The sequence below is a fragment of the Platichthys flesus genome, chromosome 5, assembly GCF_949316205.1.
Source record: "Platichthys flesus chromosome 5, fPlaFle2.1, whole genome shotgun sequence".
Lineage (NCBI taxonomy): Eukaryota > Metazoa > Chordata > Actinopteri > Pleuronectiformes > Pleuronectidae > Platichthys > Platichthys flesus.
Window position 1 is genome coordinate 12,914,689 of NC_084949.1, and position 27,827 is coordinate 12,942,515.

A 27,827-nucleotide genomic window follows, 5' to 3' on the forward strand; every position below is an offset into this window, starting at 1 on the left:
ACATCCTGCGCAGAAGCCCATTGCGCGCAGTTTTTTATTATTTTTTTAATTTAATTTTTAATTTAAATTTTTTCCCGTTTTATATATAATTAAGTTAAATTTACATAGGTTAAGATAATTTGCTATTAAAAGTAATAAATAGGGCAAAACTGATTCACAATTTTTAAAACATTTTTGGAATGCACACATGATTTGTAGTGTTGTCTCGGATTACTTCAGAGTAAAATCACACAGGGAACTTTTAACAGCCAATGAGGACAGGAGGAATTACTAAGTTAATTCAACGTGAGTATTGATACAAGACAGACTTTCAAAAAAACGCAAACCTCTCCTTCAAGCCTATAACTGTTAAGATTGAGATTATCTACAAAAGAAATGAGGTTTGATTCATTTAATGGTTTTTCAATTTATTTTATTAAGGCATTTGATAAAATACAGAATAGCCTTAAAATATTGGCATCAATATGTTGTCATTTCTTTGATAATACAGTGTTAGGATATCGTATTGGATTTAACATTCACAGGCTAATGTGCCGATAGCAAAGCAAAGCACAGTACAAAAAATACAGTGCAGTGAGAGCTACTACATTATGACCCACCACCAACAATCAAAGTGTAAAACCAGTGAGTATGGACACATCATCTATACTATCATAGATTATAGTTAAAAATAAAAATGTACTAACATTTTCACCAACATTTCTATGATTCAACCAATTTGCAGTGAAGAGGTGACCATTCTCCAATCTCGTGTGTGGCATTGTGCAGTTTTGGTTGAGGTAAGAACATTGAAAAGATAACAGTGAGAGTAACATCATACAATACAGACTTCTACCGACACTAGTAAATGTGAAAACACTTTCTAACTGCATCACATAAAAAAAAAAGACCCAAATTTGTGTGCAAAATAAGCATAAAATGACCAGTGTTTCTCCCCCGAAATGGTCAAGTAACAGCATATAAACCTCAAGCACAAAGGAGAGGGCTTGTCAGAGGAGCACCATTTTATAATATACCCATTATATAGAAGAAAAGACCTGGAAATTATCGGTAAAGCCTGTGTAGAAAATATTGGTAAAAAGTCTGTTAAGGGAAATAAAAGGATAAATCCTCTCAGGTTGCAAGGCTACTGATTTATTATATCTGCATGTTGAATGTGGTCACAATATTTCCCTCTTGGTGCTCCTCTGCTCACTCAATTGTATTCTCTGTTGTTTCAGCCAGCACGTCCACGTCCTCGTCACTTTCCAGGCCGGTGCGAGAATAGGCACGACGTGGGTTTAAATTTCCATCTCCACGTCTATAAAGTAAACAATGTGTGGGACATTAGTACCAAATATAGACTGCTGGGGTGGATGAGTTTCATTTACAAACCCGCAAAGCAAGATCATGACCATGCACTCAATGATGATCATTATTATCCCCAAATAATGAATCAAAAAAATAGTCCATTATATTTACTTCAAACTTGTGGTTTTGTTGCAGAGAACTCGAGAAAGTTCAGTATCAACTCCAGGTTTTTGAAATGTTGCTTTGTGAGTTGGTAAAAGACCCAATACTCCATTAAGGCATTATTTAAGATTTTTCTAACAATGCCACTCACCAAGAGGCACATGTTCAACAGGCATATTTAGAATAACAAGATAGGGAGTATTGACTTTTCCCACTTATTTCACACAGAATCATTTAGGGAACTGATATCTATGAGTGTGAGACTGGGAAGACTTGCCAGAGGTATGAACTATACTACTTAGTGCCACTCTAGTTTATTTGAGGTAAGAGTAAATGTTGAAGACTCTACCTCAGCCTGCTCTTCAAAGTGCTGACTTCACGATTCATAACGTCTGTCGACTCCGTGGCTTCTTCCAGCTCCCTCTGCAGCCTCCTGCATTTGGCGTTGACTCGTGTCACCTCCTCCTCGGCCTCCTCCAGCTGACGCTTCAGCTGACGCATGCGGCTGTTAGTCTTTTCCGCCTGCAGACAGAGGGTTCACATTGTGATGGTTGACAATTTCCCAAAACTTATATTCAGAGGATCAGGAAGGATTCAAGTCAGGATCAACCCACACAAAACATCTTCTGTTCTTTAACAATCTCTAAAATAAAAAGTAACAGGAGGATTAACATCAACGCTTACCTGGTCTTTGTATTGATCTGTGTTGCGCCTCTCATCCTCCACCTGTAGCAAGACCTCTTTCAGCTTCTTATCCGACCGTCTGACCAGCCTGCAGGCCTGCCCACGCTCCCTGGAACAAGCAGAAAAAGCAAATTCTATAATGTAAACCTATTCATTTGTTTTATGAGAGTCCACAACTGATCTTCACACTGACACTCACTTGGACTCGGTGTCGAGCTGTTCTTCCAGCTGAGCGATCTTGGACTCCAGGAGGGTGATGGAGGATTTATACTTAGACTTGATGGTTCCCTCAAGCTCCTGCAGCTTCAGTTTCTGCTCCTTGTTCTGGCGATCGAGCTGGGAGCGAGCCCCCTCCAGCCGCTGAGAGTTGCTGCGCTCGCTGGCCAGTTCTGTGGTCAACTGTTCAGTCTATTGCCAGAGAGAAAGTAGTGATCTCAGTCACACTGGTTTTGTTTCTTAACATTTTCCTCATTTTTGGTTCTCATTCTGTTTTTGTTTTGATTAAAATTGAGTTTCTATTGTCCTCTTCCTTTATATGTTGCGGTCGTTCAACATATGAGATACTGCACGCCCTCACCTGCAGTGTGGCTCTCTTCAAACGGTCATTGATCATCTCTGTGTTGAGCTGCTCTTCCTCCACCTCCTCCTCCAGCTGGGTGATACGAGCATCCAGTCTCCTTTTCTCATCAGCCAGCAGAGAACTGGCAACAACATGTGAGGAGGAGGAGAAGTGATAACTTGCATATTGAGACAAACTTATGGATTTGCTTTTACTGCATAAAACGACCATGCATGCAAGTTCAAATCGATGCCATTAAGTTTTTGGTTCCTACTTTTTGGAGTTACTGCTGTTAACCTCTTCCTGGAGCTCATCTCTCTCTGTCTGAACCTGTCTCTTGAGTCTCTCTGCAGTGGCCATTTCCTGGAGGAAGAAGAAGATACATATTGTATATTAAGACTTCAGATGTTGTTTGGATGGTTTCCAGTAAAAAAAAAAGAGATATGTGGAAATTTGAGCCAAGTTAAGATAAAGTCAAAAAAGAAACTTGAATGGCGGTGTTCTAATGCCATTATAAACACAAATATCTTTAAATATAAATCATCCCTTTACGTGTTTTGTGACCTGTCTGGTTTTAATGCAGCATTTGTTTCAATCAATCACAAGAAAAACAACCTGGAACCTTGACACCAGATGGCAGTGTTGGATTGTGGTAGTTTGTGTTAAATGATAAAGTGCATATTGTTATTGTATATCAATAGGAAATGATGTGCTATGATTGCCATACATCAAAAATCAGCTGGATCAATGCAACCTGTAAATACATTCCTAAATAATTTCCTCCTGAGTCAAATGATTTCAATTCCACGATAGTCATTTTTATATGTGAACGTAATTGGAAGTAACAAACACCGACCTTCTACCTTTTACTTTAAACAAATACAGCCAGCTTTTTTCCATAGTTACATACGTACATCTTGGAAGTGCAGGGCGTCTGCCTCCATGGCCTTGAGCTTCTTCTCAGTCTCTTTGGCTCCATTGATGGCTTCATCTCTGGACAAACGCAGCTCCTCCACCTCCCTCATCTGGTCTTTCATCAGGGCCTGGAGAGTGGACATGCACACACTGAAGTTAGACACCCATCACTCTGAAGGGTATTCAATCTGTGTGTGTAGGACTTCATTTATAAAATATATTAATTTAGAGTTTAGGTTTTCAACCTTATTTGTCTGCAGCTCAATTCAAACAAATACAGAACAGATGTGCATCAATTTCTAAGGCAATAATGTATGGATGTAACATTTTATGGTGTTGAGATCTGAATTTGCACAATACGTGATTATTTTACCTGGAGTTTCTTCAGCTGTTTGAGGGCCTCATCACGACCCTTGTTGGCAGTGTCGATCTGGACCTCAAGTTCTACCATGTCCAGCTCCAGTTTCTTCTTAGATGAGAGCGCCTGAGAACGCTGCCGACGTTCTTCCTCCAGCTCGACCTCCATCTCACGCACCTGAACAGAGTCAAATCATGATTCACTGCTTCTAGCAAACAATGAAAATGATATTTACAACCCTTCAAGTATTTGTGAAAAAAAGAAAGAAAACTCATAGTGCATGTCAGACAGTATAGGTTCCTCTCCTTTACCTGTTTAACAAGCTGTTTCCTCTTTTCCTCTCCCTGCTCATCTCTGGCCAGCAGGTCTCGGTCAAACTGAGCCTTCATAGCCTGCATGTTGACCTCAAGACGCAGTTTGGCATCTTCTGTGGTCTGCAGCTCATCCTCCAGCTCCTCCAGCTGAACTTTCATCTCCTCCAGTTGTTGCTCCATGGCACGCTTTGACCTTTCCAGCTCATGAACCTGACAAGGATGCATCATACATATTCAGTGTTTCTCTCGGGCAAGAACAAGAGGCAGTAATAGAGAAACAACCAACTGTAGTTTTTTTTCCAAATTGCTTTTTGCTTATTTTCTCTTACGCTCTTGCCGACATCATCCTTGGAAGAGACCAAATCTTCCATCTCAGCTTTGAAAACCTTATTGGCCCGGTCCAACTCGTTCTTCAGGTCCGTCATAGCCTCCAGCTCACGGGCCAGCGTCAGCGCTCGTGTTTCCTTCTCCCTGGCCTCAGCTTCGGCCTTGTCACGCTCCTCAGCGTACTGAGTAGAAATGGTTTTCTCTTCTGCCAGCATCTAAGAGAGGGACAAGGATTAGATTAGGAAGGGCAGTCAAGAATCAAAATTTCAAAATGTATATTTTTGATGAGCAACAATCAATTTTTCTAATAATCGAGGGGATATATTTAACTATATAACTTTAATCTGATCACAAAACAACAAGACCTCCTTATTGTTTAAAACATCAAACTGGGCTCACATGGTTAAGAAAGGTTAATAGAAAAAGAGAAAATACGATATTCAACATTTTGTATGAACGAAACTACACGGTTGACATTATACCTGGTCAAACTTCCTCTGCTTCTTCTCCAAGTTTGAGACGGTCTGCCTCAGGTGGTCCTGGTCCAATAGGAGATCATCCAACTCCTGCTGCACACGAGTCTTGGTCTTATCCAGTTTGTCGTAAGCGGAAGATTTCTCCTCCAGCTGCAGAATCATAGTGTCCATCTCCCGCTGGACTCGCTTGCGACCCTCCTCTGTGCTCTCCAGGTTCAAAGCCTCCTGTTCCAGCTTCTTCTTCATCTCTGCCAACTAAGGACATAAAAGAGGAGGAATCAGAAAGGCTGAAATATGGGAAAGTTAAGCAGCATAAGTGACCCTTGAGGAAAGTATCAAAGCGAATGTGCAATAAGAAGAAGTCCGACGTTTTCCAAAGACTTAAAAGATGACACTGTGGACCAACCTGGGCCTGCAGAGTGGAGACCTGCTTCTCCACGTTCTTCTTGCTCTCCTCCTCTTCCTCCAGCATGTCCCGCAGGCTGTTCTGCTCGCTCTCAAGCTGCCTCAGCTGGGAGGAGAGCGCAAGCTTCTGACGAGTCTCGTCTTGGAGCAACTCCTGGAGTTCAGAGAAGAGAAAAGAAGAGTCATGAGAAGCTCCTGTGAGCAGTTTTACCACTGTCTTAAGCCTTAAGAAGCATCTTAGAGATGTATCTTCCATGGACACTCAATATATTGAAAGTGCATGATAAATAATAAAAAAAAGAAGCTCTGTATGTTTTTGTATTCAGTTTTGACAGAATAATGTAGTCAATTATGTGTTAAGTATTAGGGCCTGGACACCCAAGCTGCAGACAAATTTTGAAATGGTAGTTGAGTTCAGTCATGTTGGCTGAGCGGTCTACCCTTTCGGGTTTGGTTGGCTCTGTCAGTTTTCTCTAAAAATATGTTAATTTAGCAGGCTGCGAAGTTGTGTCACAATAGTGTGTGTCCATTATTTACAATGTAAAAGAGAAACAACAAACCATCTCTTGAACTAATGCATGCTTAGAGTGTTTTGTATATATTTATGATATTATTACAAGATGTACATAGAGAGAAAATAGTAACAACACTAGTGCCCACCATGTGGGGATGCGTTTGTGTTTGTACCTGTGTGTCCTGCAGCTGAGACTCGAAAGAAGAAAGGTCTTTGCTGGATTTGGTGTTCTTGACCTCTGCTTCACTCAGGACGGAGTTAACATTGTCCAGCTCCGACTAGACCCCAGACAAAAAAGACAATTGAATTGGGAAATAACATCCCAAACATCACATTTTAAAAACCATCACAAGTGCTCACACACTCCTGCACCTGTGAACCACCTCTCAGAGATCAGTACCTGTATCTTTGTCAGCTTGCTGGCGAGATCCTGCCTCTGTCGCTCACTTTCTGCAAATTTGACCTGCAGCTCCTGAACCTGGGACTCAGCCTTCTTGCGGCGGTGTTCGGAGTCTCCCTTTCCTTGCGTCAGAGTCTTTAGCTCGATCTGCACTTCGTTCCATTCGCTCTCCAGGGCCTGCTTGGCTTTCTCCACTGATACCTTGTTCTACAGGAACACGTGAGGCATGTTACTGGTGCTGTTCAGAACAGTGTTAAGCTCGGGTATTGCTCTATTCTGACACAGCACTAACCCTTTTGGCCTGTTCCAGCTGCTCGTTGAGCTCGTCAAATGCCTGGTTGTGCTTAAGTCTCATGTCGGCCATCTGCTGCTCGTGGATCTTTGCCTCTTCCTCCAGTGTCTTCTTCAGTTGGGTGACCTCTGACTCTCGCTTCGACCTGGAGGGAGAAAATGTCAACGAATAAAGAAAGAGATGGGGAAAAAAAGAGAAACAAAATCTATGTAGCATGTTGCCCTCAGTCTTTGTAGAACGTATAGTAAATAAAGATGGAAAATGTTTCTCCACTTGTGCCGATAACATCATGAGTCTGTGCAGTAACGACTGAGGGATGGAGCAGAGGCATCGATTTCCCGCCGATACACATGCTCCACCAACCATGAGTCCATCCCAGCCGTCTATCATGACTGTTCAACATGTTTTTGTAGGATCAAATATCGAAATAAATCCAAACTTACCGAGAAAGATTTGAGCATAAGAAACATTTGAACATTCAAAACCATTAGAGAAAAATGTAATAGTTTGGTCCTTGTCCCCTCCACTAACATGGAGCAGCCAGAGTTTATGACCTATGCTGCCATGTCTCCCATCTTATATACAGTCTATGTTTATTCCACATGGTCCCAGTCTCGCCTTCTAACTCTGTATGGAGTAGTATACACAGCCATCCAGTATGGCCCTCTATAAATTCAGCCAACTAATCATTTAGTTTTTTTTCCAAATTGTAAAAACGTAAAATGTCTACATAAGCTTGATGATTACCTGAGCTCCTGTTGTGCTGCCGTGGAGTCCAACGTGTCCTCCAGCTCAGTCTTGAGAGCCTCCAGCTCCTCTCCCAGGTCCCTGCGGTGTTTCTCAGCCTTGGCGCGTGCTTGCCTCTCCAGCTCCAGATCCTCCTGTAGCTCCGAGATCTGGGCCTCCAGCTCTCTGATGTTCTTCTGGGCTGTGTTCTTGGCCGCAGCCTCCTCCTCTATCCTGCAGTTGAGGAGAGGGAGAGGAGGAAATGAGACTGACAGGCACTTTGGGTAAACGTTCTGGGGTGGGAGAGATTCAAATGGGATGATGTCCCCAAACAAGTGATTTTTAAAATGCAAAGTTAACATTTGCTACAGTGGGGGTCATTTTCGTTGATTCTAAAGTTTGCCTACTGCCACTCAAAGTACACTTTTCCACTGGAACGTTACCTTATAGGTAAATCAACAGAAAGCTAACCTGGCCAGGGCAGCATGCAGTTCCTCCTCTTTCTTGGCCAGTTGAGCTCGGAGCTCAGCGATCTGAGCCTGCAGGTCTGCCAACTGGTCGTTGAGCTCCGTGGAGTCTCCCTCAAGTTTACGACGGTTCTTCTCCAACTCCTGACGCACTTTCTCCTCTTTCCTCAGACGATCTACAGGAGAGAATACAGAAACAAAAAACATTGAATTTAATATTTTAATTTGCAATTACTTGCTAGGGTATAATACGAGCATAATACTTTTTATTGGTGTAATTGGTTGTTCAGTATCCAAAAATATGAAATAATGAAAACCAGATGCTTGCCTTCCAAATCAGTGATCATGGCTTCATGTTTATTTTTGAGTTTCTGTAAACTTTTAGACTTCTCTTCCTCCTCAGACATGTTAGTGGTGAACTCAGAGATCCTGTCCTCCAGCAGTTTCTTCTCCTGAGGTCATATAAAAACAAGCAAAATTGAATTTGTTTTCACAGGTGCAAATATTTGTTTCTGCTGCACTGAATATTTCCGGTATTCACAGAAATACTCTAAAGCACTGGTTCAAAATTAGTGTGTTGTACAAGACCTTGTTTAGTTTGCTGTTCTGGTCATCCAGCACCATGACTTCCTCCTCAATCATCTTCATCTTGGCTTCCATGGTGACCTTCTCCAGCTGAAGCTTCTGTCTGGCCGCCTCCTCCTCATCCAGCTGCTGCTCCAGATCCTGGATGAACAACCCAAATAATCTGCATTGTTAATGCATTCAAGATAAAAAAAATAAAAAATAACATTCTGCATCCCAGAGTACTGACCGTGATGTTCTGCTGCATCTTCTTCCTCTCTGTGTGCATCTGATTGCCTCTCTCCTCCTCCTCCTCGAGGCGAGACTCCAGGTCATGAAGGATCTCCTCCAGTTCCTGCTTCCTGGTGGCCAGACGAGATCTCATCTCCTCAGCCTCGGCACACAGCTCAGTCTCTGCCTGGAGCTGCTCTTGAAGAGCCAACTTCTCAGCACTCAGCTATCAGAGGGGAGTCGAAGTCAGAGAAAGAATGGATTATAACATCAGAATAATCCATCAATGATGGATGGACCATAATGATGTGTGTAAGTGACAGATTTTAAGTGCTGCAACAATCTCAGAACTCTCGGAAGAAAACCTGCAAGTAAATTGTTCTTCTTCACAAATCTAGAAAACCAGACTGGATTACGCTCACACGGGCTCCTACCTGTTGCTGCTTGGCTTCGAACTCTTTGATCTGCATCTCCGCGTTCAGTTCTCTCTCCTTCACCTTCTCCAGCTCTTCTTCTTTGGCCAGCATCTCCTCCTCCTGCCGAGTCACTTGCAGCAGAGGCTTCACCTACAGGAAAAAATGAAAGTTCATCCAACATTACTGAAACAGAGGGATTGTGGGATTGAAATAGCACTCTCACAGGAAACTACTAAAAAAAGTAAAAATAATAGTTTCAGAGGAAAATGTATTTATCATCCTAATTATTGTACAGGAGCACTAGATAACAGTAATAGGAAAGTGATCAACACGTTTTCAATATCTAAATAAAGAACTACATACTGGGACAATTGTGTTAAAATAAACTGCTGTTCGTAGTTTCACCTTTTGGAGCAGAAATGTAACAAATGATTACAAACATAACCGAAAGCACTAAATGTCTCCATAACCTAATATATGCCTTAAGGTGTAACCGCTGCCTGCTCCAGAATTACAGATAGAAATTAAGATAAAATATCAAGCAATTCATTATAGAATTAAAAATACTTCTAAGTTGCATAATAGTTTTCCTTTGTATTCATCATAAAAGTACTGCCTAAATCTGCCTGGATGCATGTGTGCAAATTATCCGACACACAATTCTTATTTATGTGCTTTTTGTTGTGAAGAGTTTTTATCTGTGTTTGCAAAATAATTGATCTATCAAAATGCTGTATATTACTGAGATTTGTTATGGTCATGAGTCATGACCATGACCTAGCATGGTTGGATCTACTGCTGCTTGAAATACAATTAAACTGTAACTTCCTTCATTCATCTCTTACCTTAGTGAAAAGCCTCCACCACTGCCAGTTCCGGAGTTTGAGATAAGCTACACAGTTTCTCTGGATAACTTTCATTGCTGTTAGCTGGTGCTGTCTCTTGGCAAAGCCCCTAGAGAGAAATAAAACAAAGCACATCATTTAAACATAATATAAAAGAGTACAGTATAAAGAATTTACATATGTTGACTGATAAAGAATATTTTTGGTGCGAGTGGAGTTTTCATACTTGCGGGACACATATCCTCTGCACCACGCCTGGAAGCTGATGATGACATCAGTGATCTTTATGTCTCTCTCCTCCTCCAGGTGAGCCAGGACTCCAGCTCTGAAGAACACTTTACTCTGACCGATGCGGTACAGATTGGGGTCCAGCTCTAAAGCTGTAATCTGATACGGAGAAGAGAGAGGTGACTTAGCGAAGAGTCCAACAAGGTAAAGAGAAGAAGTTTCCCCTCATAGGAGGAGCTGTTCACTTCTGAAAATGAGAAACTGTTATTACCATGAGCACGCAGGCCTGCTTGCCGTCCATAAAGCCCTTTGGGATAGCACTCGGAGTGAGAATTTCATACCTGAGAGACAGACGAGCAGAATTAAATAACAAAGGAGTAGTTTTCCACAAAAAGTATACCGACTTTTTTTGTTCATACTTGTTTGCCTGGGTCAAGCGTCAGTATGTGTCACTATTATAAGTTATGTAAATGTCTTTGTTTTACCTTAGAGGGATATAAACTGAAAGTGAAATTCCTTTTTGTGTATTTAAGTCTCTTTCAAAAACAAGTTTGGGGACATTTCCTGATGAGACCTAAGTTGCTGTCGTGCTGCGTCCGTCTATATGCTGTGTAAACTTATGTGTTTTTTGTGTTGTGACATCTATACCCTTGGAGGAAGGGACAGGTGCCTCTTTTAACTATCAGTGTCAATCAGCAACCCTGAGCTGCCTATTTTGCAAAAAGAAAAAAGAAAACATCTGCTGTTCGTTACCTCTGTCTGAACTCCTGGAAGACGATGCGGTTGGGGAAGCCCTGTCTGCAGATGCGAATCCCCTCCAGGACTCCATTACACCTGAGCTGGTCCAGAACCAGGTGAGACTCCAGTTTACCAGCCTAGAGGGAGAAACAAACAAAGGCAACAATAAAAGATCTGTTAATGTTATGTCTCCTATTGTTTTATTGGTGTATGTTAACATTTTTTTCTTTAATACAGTTAATTTTGTGCCGCAGACATTATTAGTTCATCAAATTGAATTTTGCGTCACAGTAGAACCCGACACTTTATTGATTAGTGAGTGTCGTCCTCAGTACCTTCTTCTCGTGGTTGGGGATGATGCAGCGCACAAAGTTAGGGTTGGTGTTTCTGAGTGTGGTCATCAGGTTACCCAGCTGCTCCTTGTACAGTTGGCCCACAGTGCGGAACATGCCCTTACGGGCTTTTGACGCCCCATGAATGGAGTCTGACATTCCTGCCACTTTATCCAGGCCGACAATACGGTCCACTGTGGGGACACACAAAAAGAAAAATTGCGTCTTAACCATGTGTTTTATGAAAGAAGTCGGTCTTAGTTTCTCAAATAAACATATCTCCATGTCAAACAAGTAGAACATAATCACAGTATGTTCGATCTAGTATTGATATTTTCTTAGCAATAAAATTAGATCTACATCTAGTTAAATTTGTGTACACCGTCCGTACGGAGTTAGCAGACTTGATTTAATAGATACTTTTTTAAATCATTTAGAACTAAGAAATTCAACATTTTCTTTTATTTGGTGACATTCTCAAACAGTGTGATACCTGAAAATGAGGGTACAACACTTACTGTCTCTCCATAGATCAGCAGTAAACTTGTCAGTAGACTGGTTGAGCAAAGAGGCAACACACTCATTCAGGGGATCCATGTTTTTCAGCAGCCACTCATCTGCTTTGTAGTCCACCTGCAGCAGAGGAGAGCCACGTTCATGATGAAGAACTGGACATAGTGCACAGTGTATGTCAGCATGTGTTAGCCATGTCATTGGAAAATAAGTTCCTGTTTGAGCCAAATATTGTGTTTGTTTAGCTATAAGTATGTCATTACCTTTCCGCCATCTAGTGGTGAAAAGTAACAGAGTACTAATACTCAATACCACAGAGTATTTCCCTTTTGTGCCATTTTAAAGGTCTACCCTTATTAATCTATTTAACACTACATTAGAGTGAAATGCACAAGATTTACGACAGTTATCAATACAAGTTAAAGCACAGATGCTCAAATAAACAGCTTATTAAATTGTTCTTGCAGATCACACTACTTACACATATAAACTGTAGTTTGCTTTTTAAAATGCTTTTATGCAAGTAAAACATCTTCTTTGACTTTACATCTTCTCCTGACCAGACGTGATATTTACAACTGGTCTAAGTGACAAAAAGACTTAAGCCATGGTGCCACTGTGTCACTATGAGGTTAACCTTAGAACAAGAACTTGCACCTGACATGGCGTGAGACCACGCATGAGACTAGTTGGTGCAAATGGCCGGAGAGATTAATATCAGATAATCTTTTAAGAGCCCTCACACCAGGGATGAAGGAAGTGTCTCACCCTAGTGTTTTGGGCAGGTGGATGATTGTATCAAAGTGTATATATTCATGTTCAATGTGTGTGATTTTTTGCAAGAAATATTTTTTTATAAGAAGTTATCTTCAGTTACCTTTCCAGCATAGTGCATGACGCAGAAATCAGCATCGTCCTTGAGTTTCTTGGGTTTCTGGAACTTGGGGTGCTTTCCCTGCTCCTGAACCACCTTCTCCACAAACGACTTGTCTGTAGCTTTGGGGAACCAACACTCTTCATCCAGCAGAGCCAGGATGCCTGGAGGACCGGCCTGTGAGCATCGGCAGAAAAAACAAACAGGAGGACGCGTGACACATATGCTAGTTTGCAGTTTAACAGGATCCATGTGCAGGTTCATGCCTCAGCTTGTGTTTCACAACTATTTTCTGCAGAAAACAAGTGACTTCTGCAGAAAGTTTTTAATTCTGAAGTGTAATGACAGATGGGTTATTTGTATCAGCCTTGAGGAGGAACAATAACAGGGGACATCTTACATGTCTTTCGATGAGGTCTATGCACGGCTGCAGGTCGAGACCAAAGTCTATGAAGCTCCACTCGATGCCCTCCCTCTGGTACTCCTCCTGCTCCAGGATGAACATGGTGTGGTTGAAGAGCTGCTGCAGCTTCTCATTGGTGTAGTTGATGCACAGCTGCTCAAACGAGTTCAACTGTCGGAGAGAATTAGAAAAACTAAGTTTTTTGCACGGTTAGACCAAAATAATGATTTTCCACTGTCATTTTTTTATGCAATTGGCATTTTTATCTATTCAGTAATGACAATAATTTGGTTGTAGTTGTAAAATAAGTATACATACAATTATCTTCAATTTGCCTAATAAATGTCACCATATACACAATATCAGGTAATCAAAATAAGACTACCTGGTTGTTCAGGGACAAGTATGTTTATTCACTTCTGTAGTTAAGTGTGCAGTCACAGAGATGGGCAAGGCAGCTAAAATGGGCTTGTATTCAAGAGACGTTTAAAAGAAGAGAGCAGCTCAATCTTCTTGACATTATTATCATTGTTGTCGTTATTGCTCCTCCATGTTGTAAAGTGAAGTGTAAAAACTTAGGTGAGGGTTAAGTGAGGGAGGGGAGTAGACACGGGAGACCATTATGTCTGCAGAGAGGCGGGGCTGCAGACTTGGATGTCACGGTCCCTTCCTGTTCATCAGGTTCGACCTGCTATGCATTAGAGGGTTTCTTACAAGTCTAAGTGAACTCTGTGTACCCCAAATCCATATTACACTGTCATTACACGGACGTTTTTGAATACAGTATATTTACACCCAAAAAGCTAAAAAGCTTCTGGAAACATTTGAGTGTGTCAATTATGGATTTTACTAACTATGAAGAAGTATTAGGGCCATATAAGAGATTGAGAATGAAGTTGTAATTTTACAAGAACAAACTTATAATATTACAAGAAACAAGTTGAATATTAAGAAAGTAAAGTTTTAAAATTATTAAATAAAAGTAAATTTAAGGGCTCCATGTCATGGTAGAGGGGGAATATGAGAAAATCAGTCCGTCACATGCATTAAAATGAAGAAAGTGGAATATCATGTTATTCTTTCGTATTGGTTTCACAAATAGCTAAATACCTAATCTCATGGCTCTTTAGAATCACATTATCATAAGTAGGGGTTAGGGGTTCATTTAACCTTTTCTTTATTTTATTCTGACTTAAGTCTCATAAAGTCCAATTTTATTCTTGAAATTTCAGAATTGTTTTTCCTCAATATGGATACAATTATTTGTCGGACCAAAAAATGCACAATGATTTAAATAAATTGAAGGAGATTGTAAAAGCAGCGTTAAAAAGACTCCATCTTTTCTGGTACAAACACATAGAGACAGTGTCTGAGCCAAAACAGCCCCACTTGATGCCTCCAGCTATGATCATAGAACCACAGTTATAACTCATAACCAGTAGGGTCAAATAGTGAACACTGTACCTCAAAGATCTCAAATCCAGCAATGTCCAGGATGCCAATGAAGGAGGCTCCCTGTCTCTTGGTCTTGTCCAGGGCTTTGTTTATTCTCATCACCAGCCAGCGGAACATCCTCTCGTAAGATGCTTTGGCCAGAGCCTCGACAGCAAACTCAGCCTGCTCCTGAGTCTGGGCCTTCTGCACGTAGTCCCTGCCAACCTGGAGAAAGACATATGCCGGTGTCATACTGTAATACTAAATTGACCATTGCCCGTAAAGGGCTGATTACATATTCCTTGTTTATTTTGGATCAAGAAACAAACTAAACACCAGGTTGAAACAAAAGTTTGAAAACGATCTTTCAATGTCAAGACAACACCTAAATAACCCTTTGTGTATTGAATAGTGTACGGACCTTGATTCTGGGGTTCAGGATCGCTCGTGTGAAGTCTGTCACATTGACGCCCAGCAGGTGACACACTTTCTGGGCAGCTGGAAGGTAAAACATTGTGGTCACAATGGAGGATGCACAAGAGGGAGATGATTGAATAAGGAGGGTTTTGCAGATGGGGTGAGACAAAGAGCAACGCAGAGAGGAAAAGAAGTTGATGAGTGTGTGTCTGTGTAAATGTGTTTACCTGTGTCGTCAGGCATGGACGCCTGGTCAGAGTGACGCTCCTTCTTGAAGCTCATGTTCCCCAACTGCAACACAGCCGACACCACCTTCAACAGACCTGACCAACAAACATAAGAGGTCAGTGTCTTCTTCTCTGCCCCCGGACCCAAGATGATGCATCTTTACATGTTGAGGCAAATGCATAGTCTCCATGGCCTCTGGGGTCAACTATGGTTCTTGTGACATGACCTCATCTACCCATGTCTGCAAGCTAGGGTACACATGAACCCATATGAGGGCGTCCACGTGCAGCCCAAAACTGGTGACCTTGCTGTCTGTACAATATATCCAACCAAACGAACGGTATGAATTGACCATTGGGCACGTACGTGTGAGCAGAACGAGTGTGCAACGCCAGTGGCCATGGAAGTATGGTCAACTCTTCACTTTGACATGGTGATCAGTGTGGCATTAAGCCATTGGCAGAAAAGTGTATTGTGTCATACATTGACATGTGTGTATCATTTATATTCAGGAGATCAAAAAAACAGGAACAAAAACAAGTGATAATAGCTCTAAAGCACCACTAGGTGTCACAGGGAACCTTTAAATGACAGCGAAAGTAAATTGTTACTTATGTTAAAAAAAAGAGGGAGGGAGGTGACAGTTACCAGTTCTTTCCTCCTCTGGGATGCTCATGATCTGAAAGGCGTCCATGGTCTCAGTGAACAGGTCTTTGTCCTGCTGTCCTGGAATCGTCACGTTTCCATTCGACATGAAACGGTACTTGCTGTAATCCTCCAGACACAACTCAGCTGGAGAGAGGATCACACCAGACAATCGTTTTAATAATATTTTTGTCAAATTAACTTGGGCCTCACAATCAGAAGAGACTGTTCAGCTCTAGATCATTTAAAAACAGGAGTCCTGAGGGCGGTGTTTAGCAGCAGCCACTATAGTAACTGAACAGAGAAAAGGGAACCTCAGTCATATCAGCCCAATCAGTTATTTCACATGCACTTCTACAAGTTTCTCATGGATTCCTGTTTCATACGTGTGGCGGCTCTTGAACTAGTCTGTCACAAAGCTCATTTTAATGTGTTGACATTGTAAGAGAACAAGTTTGAGTGCTCACTGCGCAGCTTCTCCCCTGCTCCTGACAACATGTAGTAGAAGATATGGAAGCTCCTCTCCTCTTTAGCTTGTCTGATGGCTCGAGACTTCTCCAGCAGATCTGACAACATTTAGTCAAGGACACAAATGCAAATGGAACAACATGTTTAAAGTGCAGTGAGGAGGTCCCTTGATTGTCTGTGTCGCAACTAATTTGTGGTATTTCTTTGGTTATATGAAACACAAGGCCCAATCAACTACTACATAACTTTATACATCGGGAGTGTTTGAAACTATTCTTCTTTCACTTTTAAAATATCAGTTCATATCATGGTTACATGGTAAATACTCTTTATTTACAGAGTCAAATGAAGTAAATGACAGTAAACATAATGGAGGGACGTTGATATCTGCAATCTAGCAACCCAGAAAGAAAAAGTTCAAAAAGGAATATTCTAGAAAAAGGATACAAGTTTCAATGTTGGCCCCAACAATATATCCATTGACATCAAAGTTGATCCTGATGAATTTTCCCTGAAAAAGAAATTAAGACATGTTGATAGGCAGCACTAAACATAAACTTTTGTAGGGTCGACCCTTAAAATCCAGTTTCTCAATCAATTCTTACAGTCCCTTTCGAAAAAACTTTCCATGAAACTTACTCGATGAGACAAGGATCAAGAAAGAATACATCAAATTTTGGTACAGATCCAGACCAGAAAGTGCATCACAATGTTAGTGTGATCTTTTGCATTTTTACATTTTCGAAGACCTTCCCAAGAATAACTGATGGATCCTTGGAAAAATAGGCATATTAAGGGGACTAATATTTATAAGAGTTAGGTCCAGTTTAATTGAATTTAATGGGACTGTTGGTCCATGGTGGATATTAGCGCGCTACTGAGTACCGTTCTAGTTTTTATATGTATATTATTTATTGTAAGACTTCACTTAAAAATGCAATTTACTAAATTGACGTATTCTTTTTTTATGCACGACTTGAAACAAAGATCAGGGGCTTGAAGTCGTTCTTACAAATCTTGACGAGTTGTCGTTCTTGACGGTCTTTGCGTTGCCGAAGGCCTCTAGGATGGGGTTTGCTTGCAGCAGCTGTTTCTCCAGTTCCCCCTGATGGAAAGGAAACAAATCAGAGCAGCAAACTAAAGACTCTAATAGTCCTTTGTCATGACTCTGCAAAGCACAACTTTCAAATCATGCAGTTTCTTGCAGCGCTGCAAATCTTTCATCAGCAAGCACAGGCATACAAAATCAATTCCATGAGCTTATCAAATACAATTCAGTCTGCGGATTAAAAAGAATTACCTCAGGGGTAACTATCGTTTCTCAGTCAGCCACACACACACAGAATCCTGCACATTCCAACACACATTCCCGCAGCAGAGCAAGCCTACTCAGGCACAAACCCCCTGTAGGACCATCCCTGTCCATGCATGCACAAACAAGAGGACACAAGCAGCACACAGGAAGGTTAGCCAAGATCCCCCAAAGGAAATGCAGGAGTGCACTGTAACACTCCACACGTACGCATAGTTCTACATAACAATGACAAAAATCAAGTCTGACCAGATTGAGGAGAAAGAACCCATAGCTGAAGGGTAAGTGGGTCCTTTAATCTTTTTCTGACTAGAACTATGAACAGGCGAGTCCAACCTCAGATAAGGTTACTGCTTTACTGTACTACTTCTATTCACAGCAAATGCCTCCATTATTCTATGATCCCACTTTGTTTAATGTGGTGTTTTTCATTTTAAAATAATTTATCCAACTCATATCTAAAACAAAAAGAAATCAATTTAACAGTTGTCTTTTCTTTATTTTTTGTTTTAGGAAATGCATTTATTTACTTTCTTGCCAGGAGATGAAAAGATTGACACTATTCTCACCTCTGCACAGTGTATATATATATATATATATATATATGAAGCCAGATTAGTTAACATAGCCTGGAAACATAGGGAAACACGAACATGCTGCAGATTTACGAGAACGTATGTGAGGACCTATTTCTTCCACTTTCATGTTTGCTTGGATTTAACACATTTTGTTAATCATTACATTTCAGAGAACCAGAATCCACTTTGGATTCACACAGGCTAGTGTTTTCCTCCATTTCAAGTGTTTATGCTAAGCTAAGCTTACAGTCAGAAACATTATACACGGCACAAACATGAGGGTGGTTTCAATCTTCTCATCCCGCTCCCAGCAAGAAGGTGAATAAGCATATTTTCTCAAGACAGACTTTTCCTTTGAAGGACTATTCCAGTCATTTGATGCATTGCCTTAAGCACCCAGATAAGGACAATAAAACCTTTTCTGTTAGTAGAGTCGAGAAACCATGAGTATGGAGTCAGAGAGATGAACTCACGTGTGATAACACTGCGTTAGCCTGGAGAAGAGGTGAAAGAAAAGACAAACATAAACACATTTGATACCAATGTCAGCACAAATTAAACATTGCTGCAGAGTAACACCTCCTGTCATCTTATGAATCAATGAGAATGATTAATGAAACTTTAAATCTTGAGAAACACACACACAGATCTGTGCTCTGCTTCAATTTTAATCATCTGTGAAGAGGTGAGTCAGACACGTCGAGCACACGTTGAGGCCTGAGAAAGGAATGTTTAGTAGTCGCCTCACAGCTCGCTCAGACACAAACCATTACAGAGACGGACAATCATGGAAATCTACAAACAAGAGAGGAACAGGGAGGCAGGAGAGAGCAGGAGATTCAGGAGAGGAAACCGAGTGACGGTTCCGTCTTGATCTGTGGACTCTCAGAAAATAAAGAATAAAATAAAAAAACTGCCGGACTTCACTCACCTGTTCTTTCTTAGATTTGACGGATGAGGCAACATGGGCGAGATACTGAATGACTTTCTTCGTGTTTTCCGTTTTTCCTGCTCCAGACTCCCCACTGTAAAAAAATAAGACAATAGTTGCATCAATCAGTAGGATGAAATATTTATTAAAAAGAGATATTATGTTAAACGTTGGGGCAGGGGCAACATTAACCCTAATTGGGCATTACAAATTGTATTCATATTGACATATCTTGGGGAAAAAAATATTTAGCTGGAGAAATAACGGCATGTTTTTCAAGACCTTGTTTCTGGGAAAGAAAACAGAAGTGACCTACGTGCAAAGGATGGATTGGTCCTCACGATCTGTTGGAGAAAGAGGAAAAGAAAAGAAAAGTATTAATCAGGACCAAAGATGAAATGAAGTGAAGCTCAGTTTTTAGTAAAATTGGTAGTATTGTAAGAATTTGTCAATTAACTGCTATTTATACTATTACGTTACGTACGAAATAACTGGATCCAGTAGCTCAAAAATTACAATATTTATTTGTTCACAAATTTGTGGACTGTTGGGTCCCCCCCCCAAAAAAAGTTTGAAAATTTACGTGCAACTTAACACCATTTAAAAAATTAACATATAGAAACTCTGTCTTAGCATACATTGTCTATGACAGCCAAACACAAAAAAGGTCTGAGGTACCCTGCATCATGCTCCTGTAGGCGGTGTCTGTGATGGCATAGATGTGCGGGGGCATCTCGTGTCTCTTCTTGCCCTTGTACATATTCACTATTTCGTCGCTGTAGATGGGCAAGTACTTGTACGGGTTGATCACCACACAGAAGAGTCCAGAGTACGTCTGGGGGAGACAGAAGACAGTTAATGTCAGGGAGGAGGCAAACATCTTCTTTCTGTTTTGAATGCAAATGCCCATTCTTAGTGCAGCCACACAAACACATGCATCCACCCAGACTCACATAGATGAGTCCAGAGTAGTATCTCTCCTTGAGGTTGTGCAGCACAGAGGCCTCATTCAGGCAGGTGAGCTCGGCCATATCCTCCACCTTGTTGTACTTGGGTGGGTTCATCTTCTGAATGTCGTCCTTGTTGACCTTCACCTGAGATTTACAGGAACAAGGCGCATGTCAGAAAATCACTTTGATCAAGGAAACACTGATTGTTGCTTGTTTTAAGTACTTGAAGCACTGTGTTGCAACAACAACAACTTTTTTAAATCATAAGGCTACCATGTGAACAAGTTTTGATTCAAGAGAAATTTAGCTGTTTCACCTTCTTGCCAGAGTCAGCGAGCTCCACCACACACTCATCTCCATGCTCCTCTTTGACAGAGCCCACCTCGAAGCCCAGCTTCTCAGAGGGGACCCACACCAGCTTCTTGGTGGCCCAGTCAGCCTGGGCCATCGGATTGTTTACCCCGCTGCGGTCCCCATACAGGAATTGGTCTGCGTCCGTCATGGTAGCTGTAGGTGAGAAAGAGAAACATTAACTAGCTGATAGGATTTAAAAACCTTTCAAGAACTTTATACATTAATATTCGTGATTGAAGAGAAAATTATTTGATAACAGGTCATCAGGGCATGTCACGCACATCTCTGATTCACATTATCTACCAATTTGTTAGTAACAGTTATTTATGCACTTCACCAACAATTCATCATCAGCAACAATAATAATAATAATAATACAAAGGCTTAATTTAATAATCCTTAAAAATATTTGCATTCTTCCATCCCTCTCAACTAATGCAGATTCCTAAAAGTGATTGACATAAAGTGCCCTGATTCATTTGGTGAACTGTAAACTGCGAATTGAGATGGTGCAACAAACACAGATGTGAAAACAGCCCCATGATAAGTTCAAGTGTCCACGACTCACTGCTGAAGGAGTTACCGAAACATATGGTACATCTTATTCTTACAAAAAAATAATTGTATTCTTGGGCAAGAATCAGGATTTGGGTATTTAGAAGAAGACGACAAATAAATTCACCAGCACCCAGTACTCACTAGTGTCTTTGACTCTGTATCTACATGTGAAAAAATAACTCCCGTGAACAATTTCTCAACTTGAGGAGACTGAAAATATCACTCTCCTACATTTCGACTCCTGGAGGGCAAACTCCTCAGCCCATATTTCCTACCACCCATCCAATCCACTAACATGGAGGAGGCGTGATTTATGACCAATACTGCAGCCAGTCACCAGGGGGTGATCAGGGCACTTTGGCTAATCTGTTGGGGCAGCAGTCATGTCGTCCATCTTTATATCCAGTCTACGATTAACATAGAGAAGGGAGACAGAATACTATTTACAACTTTCAGTTAATGTGCGAGAGAGTGAGTGTCAATTTAGGCTGAATAAGGAACCGACATGGAGTTTAACGTCAATATTCTAACTATGGACACACACTGACACACACTGACACACACTGACACACACTGACACACACTGAACTTTTCAAGGTAATGAAATGTAATGCACCGTAAAGAGGTAACGCGAGGTAAAGCACGGGTTTGGGCACATTCCCTCTGCAACATATCTCACCTGATGATCTACTGTATCACTTTGAGCATCATGCAAATTATTTTCCTATGACCCATGTACCTGACTGCACTGATGCTCTAAAGGGATAGTTCACCGAAAAAATGTAATTATTTTCTATCACTTTAACAATCCTCATGTTACTTTATGATCACAGGGAAAAATCCTATAACCCCAAAAAGTTGTTATATTTTCAATCCATGCCTGTGTTTATGACCCCTGGCTCAACACAGGCAGACAAAATAATTAAGTCACTTTTCACCTGAGCGCTACAGTATACACCACTCCATCTCTTCTTCTTCTTCTTCTACCTGTCCACTCCTTTATTCCCCGCGCGGTCCACATTCCTTCCTCACTAATTCATTATACAGAATTCCACAGATTCCAGCCTCAATCTCCCACCGTTCATCGTCAATCCTTCTATAACATCACCAATTTCCAAACATGCAGCCATTACATATTCTACTTTAGGATGAAGAGGGCGGTTGTATGCATATGCAGCTTCTGTTTGTGTAAAGTAAGAGTCCTGATAAAAGGTTGATGGGAGTCTTTGCAGTGGAGGAATGTTTGGGGCAAGTCTGGGCAGAGAGAGAAATGCCCTTATTTCCCAACCACACACTGGAGAAAGACTCAATGCCTCATCAGAATGAGTGGAACATGTCCTCAGAGAAATATGTCCACCACCTGGATTCAACAGCATCTTAAATAAAACAATTACAGGTTTCAACATCATTATGGTTGAATGAAAACAGTCTTCAAATGATATTGAAGAAGTCGATGTGGGAAAGGATGTTATTCCCTGAACCTTTTAAATCCTATCTGATCAAACTAAGGCAGTGGCTCCAAATCATTTGAGCTTTTGAATCTTTTAAACAAAGCAGCCTTTGCTTTTGACTCCTTGTCTATTGTTTCCACTTAAACTCAAACTAATTAATTGGGCTCCCTCAATGGATTGTCTGATTATCTATGATCTTTACAAAAAAAGGCAATATGTATACGAGAATTGTTTCTTCTTCTTGACCTCCAGGTTAGGAATCACTAGACTGAGGGAATAGAGGGGGCTGTAGGTGGCTCTCTGAATAAACTGAGCGACTGATATGAAAGCTTTTAATACTGAATATTAAAGACGCACTGTACATTTAAAGACAACAAGCAATGAGCTGCATACATTCCACTTAACACAAAACCGGAACTAGAATGTCAGCAGAGTGCATACCTCCACCAAGGCCTAGTCCCCTTATGAAACCACACATAAAATCCTACTTCCTATTCCTAAACAGGTCATGTTTCTCATACAGATCCTAAAATGTCAAATGGGTTCTTTTTAGGGACCTGCCCTTCACAAACATGAATGAAAAAAGTTAATCAGGTGGGTAACCCTGCTAACAAACAAACTTACAAAACATAACCTTCAGTCCTAAAGGATTCATATGTGACAAATGAGTTTTATTGACCTCTTTATTTATTTTTATTTCAAGTATCTTGTGACTGTGAGCTGTACCCACCCTCTATCCTCATACCGCCCAGGTACTTTATAACAGAGGGGGAAATAATATATATATATATATGTTTATTTAAATGTTTGTCTAGATAGAGCAGCTGCTTCCTTTTGTGGGTGTGTGTGTGGTGTTTATAGAGCAAGGGATAAAAGGGATTAGTGCACAAGGTGTCATCAGTGTCTCTTCTAAGTTCATTATGAGCTCAGACTCTTGAAGATCCGTGGGGGAGGAGGGAGGACAGACACACCGACGTCTGCCAGTTTCATCATGCCGCACTGAAATCCTGCAGAGTGAAGAAATCTGAAGCTTCCCTGCGTGTCAGGAACGAGGAAGAGCATCGAGCATTCATCACATTTTTAATGAGGGCGTGAACGCAGCATTAATAAGCCAAAACCACTAAAAACAATGACACGCTAAGGCCACATAGAAAACTTGTGACATTCACATGCATGGGGCTTCACTGCTAGGAGTTAACCAATGGGCAAACTTCCTCAGGAAGTTGCACAGACTCTGCACATTTTGACACTGTGGTTCAAAATGACAAAACGACTTCTACGTCCACTCTCCCTTGAATCCAGAGCAAATAACAAGAATTCAAAACAAGCAGTAGAACATACATCACATCCAGTCAGAACCCAGCTGACATCAGGATGAAAAATGTAATCTTAAGGAGGCGTGTGTTTCCACGAGGATTTCAACCAACATGTAAAGACTAGTTCAACCACGTCTGGAGACAGAATCCTCCCAGATCTCCTTACCTTGTCAACCCTCATCCACCTTCTAGACTGAGTTTTCACTGCAGGTTCAGTCCTATTGTCTGCACCCATCTAAATTCCTCCATCTTATCCTTCACGCTTATATCCAGCATGTCCACTCTCCTGCTCTCCTGTTCTTGGCTGCCAGTCAATCCCAGCTTTATTCGGCCTTCCATGGCTCTTACCTAACGGAGAGAGCCCAAGCCCTGCCATCTGCAGCCCGCCCTGCTGATACGGAGCTGCTGGGGTGAAGTAATGAGATAAAGATAAAGGACATGGACATTGTTGTGCCACAGACACCAGGGATTAACCAGACTGTAGAGCAGCGAGGGAGAAGATGTTTGATTTCTTAAACGTTCAGGGTGGGGCGTGGCAGGAAGGTCACCGAATATTTGAAATAGGCAGATAAGTCAACATATTTAAAATGTTGTACTTGCATATACACAGGGACCGGAGGGAGGGTGTTATGTTCTCTTTCTAGAGATGCAGCAACGTTCGATTTCCGAGCTTAACAAAAAGAGGAAGACGTCGCTCCTATCACCAAACTATTTTCAAACCTTTGAGTTGAAATATGTCTTTCGAAAGATTGTGTTGAGTAGACAAATCCTCCTCAGAGAATGCACAACAATAATGTATCCTCAGGGTACACACACACACACACACACCCAGACACACAATGAGCAGGGTGTGTGCAGATTGTATTAAGAGGAAGAGAAAGCTCACCTCATACAAACCGCTCGACAAACAATGCAGACAATTTGCACGGGAGGATCCAAACTAGTTCAACACGAGCTGAGGTCTAAATGGTGAGTGGCTGGGACAAAAAGTGACATTTTCATAGCACAGGTTGGGCCTGTTTTTCCTGCTGAGCTGCTGAACCACCACCATGTTAATATGTCCCCGTAAATATATGCAGCCTGTCCTCCAAGCTGAGGTTTAACATCTGTCCCTGCAGGTAAACTCCACATGAACACACAGGGTAGAGAAGAGTCTTCGTGCAGCCGTTCAGCTCAAACGAAGTTAATACTGGTTCTGAACTGGTGTTGTTGCTGGTCCCACTGGAGGCTGTTTGTCTAGTGAGCATCACAGAGACAGTAGCTCTGCTCTTTAGCAGATGTCCAACAGGTGGTTGAAGGGTGACACATCTTGTGTGAACGCCTGACAGGAAATAGAAGTGGGAGACTATTCGCAGACGATGCAGTGAGGAGTGAACACGCTCAGGTTTAAATGGCCCCTCTCTCTCTCTCTCTCTCTCTGATGAGAACATCTGTCCAGGTGTAACAATCTAAACATTCTCCTCTCAACTCACTTTTTAGACTCAACTTTAACCAACGTTGAGTGCTCGGTGGTTGTTTGTTGACATTGTACCGTTACCTGTAGACATGTAATAAAAACAGCGGATTCACCTGGTTGTCAGCTGCAGGCACTGCGGGTGAGCTGGGGTCTACTTCCTGTGTCCGTGGTCTGCTCCGCTGTGTTGACTGTTCAGTGTCCGGCGGAGGGAGTCCGTCATACGGTCCAGCAGCTGCTCGTCTTGGTTCTGAGGTGTGAACCTCCGCCGCCTATCATCCGCCCGCTTTTATTTTTTCACAGGTGAGACCGAGGCCCCGCCCCCTCCGCTTTGCGATGCGTTCAGGGGCTAAACGTAAAAACCAGGCAGCAGGCTCTTCTGAATCAAACATAAAGGTCCTACACAGAAATAATAACAAATAATAATAATAATAATATAGTAATAATTGTTATTGTAATAGCAATAGTAATGATAGTGATTATGATATTGATAATAATAATAATATATATTCTTCTACAATTTCTACTACTTAATAAACACAAAAAAGTGTTAATTTTTCTCTGTTATTGTTCCTTGTTTTATTTTCATTCTTTGCTAGTTGTAAAACACTTTGTCAAATTGTTAAAAAACTAAAAAAATATATAAATATATTTCTACTTCTCCTTCTTCTTCTTCTTCTTCTTCTTCTTCTTAATTTTGTTATTATTGTCATGCCTGACAAAATATGTGTCATGCATGAGCCACTGCAATAAAAGCTTTAACATTTTTTCCATAGTGAGAGTGCCTTGATTAATTTATATTTATTACATCTATAATTTGAAAGATTTGAACACAAAACATCAAGAATGAGCTGTTGACCCAACGTCGCTTTTACATGGAGTAATCAGTCAGGAAAGTCTCTTAGAGCTTTTTTCCAGGCTCTACATGTGTCCCTGAAGGCAGCATTTACAATATGAATCAGAAAGAGACAGAAGACTTTATTATTGACATACATTTATAAAGTTCTGATGCCAGTAATGAATGTGCTGTCGACACAGAGACACATAGAACAGTATTCTCTATCTTAAATAGACTTCAATATATATATATATATAAATAGAGCTAGAACCATTATTTTTGAAATTTTTACTCCTATTACTATTCAGTATCTTCTAGTTTTCTGACAATGTATACAAAAGTTTTGAATCCTGAATCAACCACTAAAGAAATTCAAGTAAAACTCATTGATTCCTCTGTTCTTTGTTAACTTTGTCCGATGAAAAAAACACAAGAACATATTTCATCTCTCTGACATTTCACAACCAAAACACTCACAGGATTAATGAAAACAAGAAACGGAGAATATCTGCACAAAACTTGTAACTTGTCACTTCTACTTTCACATGGTTACGTAGGTGCATGGCTGTGTTCAGTCTCTAAGCTCTTTCTAACATGGCTTTTAAAATGTTTACAAATTTATAAATCTAATAAAACCAAATAAACAGTAACATGAGCTGCTCTACTCCTGTTATGTAAGTTTCTGAAAAATAATCAACAGCCTCAGATATGTTGAGATATGTTCATAGTTGTAGCTGCAACAGGAGCAGGGGTGTGGCACCGCTGATGTGGCCGAGGTGGAGATTTGACAAAAATACCTTGTGGAGACAGGAAGTAAATAAGCATGTTTATTTGCTGTCTAGGAAATGTTTTTGCATTTATGTTTCAATTGTTTTATAGTTATCAATCAATGAGTGCAATTACTGCACAAATACACTTCAGTATATGGCCTCCAACTATTCTCTAGTGTTGTAATCTTTCTCTAAACATAAATCAAAACCTACAGAAGCAAAAGAGACCTAAGGAAATGTCCCAAACAAGGAGAGATGGATACCTGCACTCATCCACCAATGAGCTTTTGGTTTAATTTCCTACCATATATGGTCAGAGAGAGCCGACAGAGGGTAACAGATCTGCAGAGAAGAGAGGTGGAGGGAGGCGTGGACTTTTGTTGTTTTTTTTTTTGCTGAGGTGTAAAGTTTCTCTTCAAACCCTGTCATTACCCCCCTCCCCCTGTTGTAGATCCATCAAACACACACACACGCACTCCCACACACATACACACACACACACACACACCAAATATGGGCTGCTCAAAATATAGGACCTGCGTGTTGCAGCATGAATGAAGCAGAAGGACACGCACACAGACACACAGACACACACACACAGCTAGCATTTGAATGTGTAGTGGAGACACACTGTACTTTATGGAGTTTATTATCAGCTCAAGTTTGATTTCTCCAGTTACAAAAGCCTGATTTGTATACTTGATTCAGCCTCTTTCATTACGAACCAGAAAACTTCCTCAGTAGAATCTTTGACCACTTTCACACAGAGGGACCCAGTATACATCATCAGGGGACTGTCTGGCCTTGGAAGAGGAATTAGCTCTACTGAGTGTGAGTCTAGTGGTTTTGGTTTGGTGCAGTTGTGTTTTAACCTCATGCATTATTCCTCATTCTTTTTAAGTATTTCGTCACATTTTCTTTTGATATCTGCAAAGGACTTAGCAACTAGTTTTTAGATTGCGCCATATAAATAAAGTTGAAGTTGTAACCTCCTGAAACTGTGGTACAGGTACAAAGAACATCTCAAGCTGTAGTGATCTTAAAATAAAATTCTCCTTCGTACTGCGACGTATATTATTTCAGATAATTAG

The 27,827-nt window shown here is 41.0% G+C and overlaps 1 protein-coding gene across 1 annotated transcript; it reads right to left on the minus strand.

Moving 5' to 3' along the window:
* Positions 1-398: 398 nt before the first annotated feature.
* Positions 399-25,378, minus strand: LOC133953795 (myosin-9-like). The gene is made up of 43 exons (XM_062387894.1): positions 25,245-25,378; positions 20,313-20,503; positions 20,000-20,140; positions 19,725-19,881; positions 19,363-19,390; positions 19,047-19,140; positions 18,589-18,609; positions 17,238-17,330; positions 16,673-16,736; positions 16,225-16,323; positions 15,761-15,904; positions 15,112-15,207; positions 14,889-14,965; positions 14,498-14,692; positions 13,031-13,204; positions 12,634-12,807; positions 11,762-11,876; positions 11,247-11,437; positions 10,927-11,048; positions 10,445-10,514; positions 10,172-10,332; positions 9,946-10,054; positions 9,119-9,250; positions 8,704-8,910; positions 8,478-8,615; positions 8,218-8,341; positions 7,894-8,065; positions 7,444-7,656; positions 6,697-6,841; positions 6,405-6,611; positions 6,178-6,282; positions 5,492-5,644; positions 5,092-5,340; positions 4,612-4,824; positions 4,280-4,492; positions 3,984-4,145; positions 3,610-3,738; positions 2,970-3,058; positions 2,714-2,837; positions 2,336-2,544; positions 2,137-2,245; positions 1,802-1,974; positions 399-1,300 (listed from the first exon to the last, which is right to left on the minus strand). Exons 2-43 carry the CDS (start codon positions 20,496-20,498, stop codon positions 1,192-1,194), a joined length of 5,886 nt encoding a protein of 1,961 aa, XP_062243878.1. The 5' UTR covers positions 20,499-20,503; positions 25,245-25,378; the 3' UTR covers positions 399-1,191.
* Positions 25,379-27,827: the final 2,449 nt, after the last annotated feature.

Bases quoted from the DNA above. Each gene is read 5' to 3' on its own strand.
- LOC133953795 (XM_062387894.1), bottom strand. From the start codon at position 20,498: ATGACGGACGCAGACCAATTCCTGTATGGGGACCGCAGCGGGGTAAAC. The intron at 11,438-11,761 runs GTAAGTGTTGTA...GTGTCCCCACAG, and splicing joins TGCTGATCTATGGAGAGACA to TGGACCGTATTGTCGGCCTG. The intron at 4,493-4,611 runs GTAAGAGAAAAT...CATCCTTGTCAG, and splicing joins AGGATGATGTCGGCAAGAGC to GTTCATGAGCTGGAAAGGTC.